General features: G+C 42.3%; 1 protein-coding gene across 2 annotated transcripts in view; it reads right to left on the reverse strand.

The window, feature by feature from the left end:
• Positions 1-7415, reverse strand: part of LOC122801817 (phosphatidylinositol glycan anchor biosynthesis class P) — a 137097-nt gene that overhangs the window by 20041 nt on the left and 109641 nt on the right. For both annotated transcript variants that reach the window (XM_044071442.1, XM_044071441.1), the window contains exon 4: positions 3960-4078. In XM_044071442.1, the coding sequence (XP_043927377.1) occupies positions 3960-4078 (119 nt within the window). The remainder of the gene's footprint in view (positions 1-3959; positions 4079-7415) is intronic.

The following is a 7415-nucleotide window of genomic DNA, read 5'->3' on the forward strand; positions in this document are numbered from 1 at the left end:
TAGTTGGCAGTTGTGAGGGAAGGCAAATAGATCTATGTCTGGGCATCCCCACTTCCTTGTTATCATGCTGAAGATTTGTGGATCTAGTTTTCACTCGAGGATCCATGAGGTTTCTGCTTAGTTCGTCTGCCAGTGTATTTGTCTTTCCTGGCAGGAATTGTGCTTGCAGGTGTACTTGATAAGTCAACGCTGTGTTTCACAAAGTCATGGCTTGTCTGCAGAGAGGGTAGGAATGTGTGCCGCCTTGCTTGTTGATGTAACACATGACTGTAGTATTGTCCGTCTTTATCAGCAGTTGTCCTGGATGAAGTAGATCCTTGAAGGCTGTCAGGGCATTCTGTACAGCTAGCATCTCTTTTTGATTGATATGAAGATGCATTTGGCTTGCGGGACATGTGCCCTGAATACATTTTCCTGCCATGTGGGCCCCCCAGGCGTAATCTGATGCATCTGTTGTTAGTGTCTGCCTGGCTGTGGGTAAAGTGAATGGCTGTCCCTTGTGGTGACAGGCCTGTGCCCACCATCGAAACTCCTGTTGCAGGCAGGGAATGAGGGTAATTAATGTTTCCAGGCTGTGGCAATGTTGAGTCCAAACAATTTTTAGATACCATTGTAGTTTCCTCATATGCAGTCTTGCATATGGAATTAGCAGGATGCAGGATGCCATGAAGCCCAAAGTCTGCAGAATTTTTCTTGCAGATAACTGGGTCTTTGTTGCCATCATTTTGAAGTAAGAAGTCAGTTGCCTTTTGTTTGTCTGGCGTGAGATAAGCCATCTGTGCAGTTGTATTTAAGCTTGCACCCAGGAATATTATCTCTTGAGGGGGTACCAGTTTTGATTTCATTTTGTTCACGGTGTACCCTAGGCAAATTAGTAATCTTTTTACAAACACCAGATGCTTCAGTAGACTGTCCTTGTTTTCTGCTTGTTTTCTGCTTGAATAAGGCAGTCATCCAAGTAAGGATATATTTGTATTCCTCTTTGTCTGCAAAATGCAATTACTGGTGCCAGGCATTTTGTGGAGACTCTGGACTCAGAAGATAAGCCAAAGGGCAGTGCAGAGAATTGGTAGTGCATTGAGCCAGCTATGAATCTGAGGTTCTGCAAGTTTGTCTGACTGGGACATGCAGGTATGCCTGTTTGAGGTCCAAAGTTACAAGCCAAGCCTTCTTGCCCAGCATGGGCAGTAGCTGCTGCAGAGTCAACATTTTGAATTTTGGAACGTCCAGAAAAGTGTTTAGAATAGACAGGTCCAGTATTGGTCTCCAGGCTTTGTCCTTTCTTGGTACCAAGAAAAGTCTTGAGTAAAATCCTTGTCCCTGCTCTTGCTGTGGTACTCACTGAATAGCCCTCATGTCCATGAGGGATGAAACTTGCTTTTGTGCCTCTGCCCATTGATTGTGTGGCAGGTCTGGCATACCTTTTGTCTTTGGAAGGGTGTGAAAGTGGAACCTGTAGCCCTGAGACACTATATTCAAGACCCATTTGTCCTGGATGATCATGTGCCAATTTTGTGAAAAAAGTGCTAGTTTTCCCCCTAAGGGTGCTGCCAAAAGAAAAGTGCTTGGCATTGGCAGAGGAAAGTCATTGGGACTGTTTCCTATATGGCTGTGATTTGTCTTCTCCGCTTTTGGAGGTAGAAGCACCCCATTGTTTAGGCCTGTATGAGCCTTGGGGCTGGGATCTGCCTCTATGGCGTCTGTATCTGCCTCTTTGTGGCCTGTCTGACACTGGAAAGGACCAATTCTTAGAAGGCCAGTTCCTGCTAAATCTGGGCAGCTGTACCTGTAGGAAATCCTTAACTGTCTGCATAGATTTCGCTTTATCCTCCATTTTCTTCAACACCTCTTCTGCCTTAACACCAAACAAAGTATCATGCTGTAATGGAGCATCCAATAATTTTGATTTAACATGATCAGGCAGATTCTGTTCCTTTAACCAAGCATGCCTTCTAATGACAGAACCCACAACAGCGGCCCTGCAAGAGGCCTCCAGTGAATCAAAACCACATTGCAAAGTATGCTTTCCCACTTGTTCAGCTGCATGCAATAAATCCTGCATTTCCTTGTTATCAGAACATTCAGAATTTGTCAACATTTTCTGTTTTAGCAGTGACATTAAGTATTGCTGATATTTAAGCATATGAAACTGACAATTTAAAGCCCTTACAGCCAAGGTAGCAGAAGTGTAAACTTTTTTCCCCCATCTGTCCAGTGCCCTAGAATCCCTATCAGAGGGGACAGGGTTTTTTGCAGTGGAAGCCTTGACCCCTTTGGGACCCTACGATATAGTTTCTGGATCAGCAGCAGAGTTTTTATATAGACATTTATGAGAATCTGGAACCCTGTAGTATCTGTCTGTCTTAACAGGTGCAGGGGGTAATGAGTCAGGAGACAGGCCGGACTCTGAAAATACATCATCTACAATGTCTAGAACAGGTGGAATAGCAAGAGGTCTGTGCTGAGGTAGTAAAAGAAAGTCTCTGAGCCTTTTCTTAGATTCTGAGTAATCTTGGCTCTCCCAGTGAAAAATGCTCCCTCATGGTATGCAGGGTTTCCCCAAAAGAATAATCCTCAGGAGGAGAGGCTGAATGAATAGATTCTTCAGCATCAGAATCCTCATAGGGAGGAAGAGAGTATCCCTGTTCAGAAGAAGAGTCAGAGGAAATGGAAACCTGATCAGAAGAGTCATATTCTGTCTCTTGCCTAGGTCTCTTATCAGGAGGGAGATGGGAACCCCTGATCAAAGTAATTAATTCTTCGGCCATTTTAAGCATCTGTTTCTTAGGCATGGAAGTCTGTCCATGAGAATGCTGTACTTGTTTCTTTGTCTTTAGAGCTGTTTTAGTCTTTGCCTTTGAAGCTGAGGTTTTCTTGACATATAACTGTGTAGGTCTGAAAACACCCTCAGAAGCCGATGCCTGCTCAGCGGCTCCAGACCCATCTGAGGGAATAGTTTTTGAGTGTCCAATACCTTGAGTATCTAGAGGCCTAGATGGCTCCACGTGGGAGTTGGAAGCGGCCTGTGGCTCTGAGGTAGCTGGCATCAGGGGCTGCAAAAGCGCCTCAGAGAACCGGGGACTGGCCTAGCGGAGGCCTCGTCGTCGGTTTTGGACGGCGGATGCCTGTCCTTTTCCTTGCGCTTTTTATAAACTCTGGTCATCGGCTGTTCCGACGGCATTATATAATTAAATCTTCAGCCAAAGTAATGAAAGGCAAAATCGTTACAACACTTAATATGCGTTGGTTAAATCTAGTACAAAACCGACAGCTAGCAACATCGTGGTCAGGGCCTAGGCAAGGAATACAATAAGAATGAAAATCCTTATGAGGTATTTGCTTCCCACAAGAAATACAATTGTTAACTTTTTCTGACATCGGTCTGGAGCAAGAAAAAAGTTTCCCCAATGGGGTACTTAGCTTTAATGAAGATTTTGGATTGGAAATTCGATTTTGAAAATCTCAGGAGTCGGCCGACCGGCACTTGCGAACTGCTTTTGCTTCGGGCACCGCGCGGCAAGAAAGACTGAAGAAAATGGTGTCGGCTGCATCTTTTATACCCCTGGTGCACTGACGTCAGGGAAGAGGTGACAGCAACCGATGCCAGACCAGGACTTTGGAATTCGAGCCGACTGCGGGTAGACTGCCAGCAGGATAACCCAAGTGTAATGACTGCAACAGTGAAACACGATGAACATTATCTGTTCTCCATTCCTGCATTGGATTAGTTCTTAGAATACTTTCTGCTATTTTATGAATATAATATTCTTAATTGCCATTGTTATTCTTGGGGTGAAAAAAGCTTTCTGACCAGTTAAAGCACATACCGCACAATTAAAGCATAGGGAGGGAGTCATCACCTTGCAATGTTTTCACAAGATATATCAGATGTCCATGCAAACAAGCAACATTATTATGTAACAGCACTAAAAGAATTAGAGTCATAGTATTAAACTTACCTAGCACTGTATCAACAGAGTTCAGTGGCGCAGTGCTCATCATGTTTATCCCAAACAACAACAGGTAACAGATGGCTACAGTAACAAGGAAGTAGACTGGTAGAGCAACAGCCCAATATCTGAAATAAGTTATGAACACTGATTAATGGCAGTGGATATCATATGCTGCCCACTTAAAACTGCTGAACATTCTAAAAGTAGCAAAAAACTTGTCCAGCCATGGTAACAACAGATAAAATGGCAAATACAGCACAACAGTAAAGTCTGAGTAAAGTACAAGCAAATGTATAAGGAATCTGAGACTGAAAATGGTAATAGGTCACTAGATACCAGTGGAACAGCAATCAGTTTTACATGTGAATTTTCCTTCCTGGAAGGAAGGAAGAAAGAAAGAAAGGACAACTTTATTAGACATTTTTAATATGTTTTTGGTTCCCCCTTGGTGCATCATTGAACCAGTCCGGTCCCTCCTACCCCCCCAGGCTGACGCCAGTATTGCTAGGGCCAGTCTTGGGTCCTGGAGTCTCAGCTATCTTTGCATCCATCCTGGGGGAGTGTCTTTATATACCCTAGCTACTCCCTGTCTTGTCTCCCATACTTGTTGACTACATCTGAGGGTAACTTCCCACTTTGAACCATGCCTCCCGTAAAGAGCATCATCAATAAATTCTCTCCCACCCTGGACAGACATGACTATCCCTTCTTGCCACTCTGTAGTCAAGCCTTTCTGTGCCTCCAAAGTTGTAATATGCTAGGCATTTTTGACTGCAAAACTGCTACTGAAATTATCAATAATGGTGAGACAAAAACATTTAGGTAAATATCATTAATGCCATGCTGCATACTTTCATAGAAGTTTGCAAAGCACTCAAACGTTTAGCCTCATAACAGAAACTGAAAGAAAACAAACACGTTAACACACATGAATCACAGCACTGTTTTCCTTCTATGAATTAGAACATCTTCAGATAAGTAATATGCAATCAGTGAGTCACAGAACTATGGGAGAAACAGAAGGTAAAGCTTGATGAGTAATCTGAGTTCTGGGCCTAGGGTACCCTGAGTTAATATGACTTGTGGCATGCACTACAAAATGCTGTATAAAGACAAAGGGAAAGGAAAAAATAAGGATGGAAGAGGAAAAGAAGGAGTAATGAAGGAAAGAAGGCAAGCAAGCAAGGGTCTATATTATAAGAACGAATGCTTAAAATGTCCAGTACCAGTTTGTCGACACGTTTTAAGCGAATGCTCTTAAAAACGAAAGCTCAAGATCTAAAACGTTAAGTTCGAAATGTCAGTTGGCCAACACATGCAAATGTAGCAGTGACATAAAGATGTGAACATTATGAATTATGTATGTTTACCTTAATTTTAGTGCAATCGCGGAGTTGGTATATATAATGGGGGTGCAAAATTTGAGAAAAATTAGTGTGTGTGTGTTAACTGGTTTGTGTGCCATTTTGGTCAAGTGTAATTTTGGAGATTTACCGTTGGCAATTGGTATGGTTACTTCATTTACTTTACAAACTGGAAGGATTGAAGCGTATATTTAGGGTGTTCATTACAAGTGAAATTTACTGTGTTTGCAGTTCATGTTCAATGCGGCAGTGGGGTGTTGGTGTTGGACAACTAAAATATTTTGAGTATGTCAGTTTCAACTTTGTCAGCTTTCACTTATAACAGCATTTGCTTAAAACGTGTCGACAAAGATGTGTTCGACATTTTAAGCGTTCGCTCTTATAATATAAATGCAGCAAGCAGACAGCTAAAAGCACCAGTCTTATTTTACTATCTTTTGCTACTCTGTAATAAAACAAATTCTGGAAAAGATAAATGTACTTTTATGTACTAACAATTGACATTATATAGTATTCATAGTGGAACTCTTATGGCAAAGAATTCAAATAAATAATGTTACTGAAAACAGAAGTGGGGTAAATTCTGAATATTTCTTAATAAAAAACAGACCTGTGGATCCACTTAGATACTAGCATACTTTGTGAAGACAGCTGGATGGAAAGTACTTTATTGTGATGTCTGTGCTCATCAACTAGTGACAGGATGAAGTCATATTCAGCACCTGATGTTAACTTTAACAGTTGCAGAGGAAACCATGACTGACACCATTCTGCTAGGAAGGACGTCAGACCTTAGTAAATTCAGTGCCTTGGGCTGAGCATCAGTCATAAAGTAAAGACCCATACTAGAGGATATATAATGTTCAGGGGAGTGCAAAGACAGTATCACAGAGACTGCACCTAGACCACATGAAAAGAAAAGAAATTAAGGAATTTTATATGCATACCTTTGTGATGCATATTAAGGGGACAAGAAAGGAACATTTAAGTAGCTAAACAAATTAACAGAATACCAACTGATTACACATCTTAGAAATCAGATATTTAAGATCAAGAAAACAAAATGTAAAGGTCACGAATAAACAGTTTATGGAAAATATGGAAAAATATTTTATCACATAGAGAAAACAGCCTCATGGAGAAGTTCATGATAGATTGCATTGTTGACAACTGAGCCTCCAGAGTATTCTGTGTCTCTGTGGACTGCTGAGTCTTCACAATATTTGACATCTTAAACACTAAGTTCTGTTGAAGTATTGTCAAATAAGCAAGGTAGTTGAGTAAATGCAATATGAAGGTTATTAAAGTGCATATGTGCTTTGACAAGTGGTCCAGAGCCCAAGGCTCTCCGTTGGGCAGATGGATTGACAAACCCTCTTCAGAGGTATCTTTTTTCGTGGCAGCCACTACCACAATATCATTAACTGCTGGACCTATACTCTAATGGAATATGTACTTAGGAGGGCCCAAAATCCTATCCAGTTTCCTAGCAATCAGTTACACCACATAGGGTTTCCATCAAGCCCTCCATGACACTAGGTCTATAAGGGCATCTGGAGGTGGGAAAGCCACCCAGAATGTGGATGGAACCCTGCCAAAGGCCTCCAGAAACACTGACTCCTCTGAAGAAGGAGGTTCTGTGGTCCAACCCAGTGTTTCAATAACTCTAATAGGTCACTGAAAGAGGAGTCATCACTGGTGGATTTGGGGAGGCACTCCCTTCATCGAGGTCAGTGTCCTCAGTAAGGGATTCATCGGGGAAAACAGGTGCTTCCTGTTGCTCTTGCTCTGTGTTCCCTGACCAGAGAATTGGAAGAAGGCTGAGAAGAAACAGGGAGGCCTCTGAAAGCAGGGAAACTTAGTAAGCCAAAGGCACAAGCTGTCTTGGAACCGGCTGATGCAAATCCATAAGTACAGAAGAAAGGGAAAGAGAAGGATTTAATGCCACTGCTGAAACTCTCTGAGCAAAGCCACAGCCAGATGACCAGACCTGGCCCAACTGGGATCTTATCAAAGCTGAAATGTCAAGGGACGAAGCCCCCAGGGAGGGAACAAGTCTAAAATCTGGAGTGTAGATACTGACCGCCCCTCCAGCCAT

Source organism: Protopterus annectens, chromosome 5.part0, assembly GCF_019279795.1.
Source record: "Protopterus annectens isolate FY-2018-M chromosome 5.part0, PAN1.0, whole genome shotgun sequence".
Taxonomy (NCBI): Eukaryota; Metazoa; Chordata; order Ceratodontiformes; family Protopteridae; genus Protopterus; species Protopterus annectens.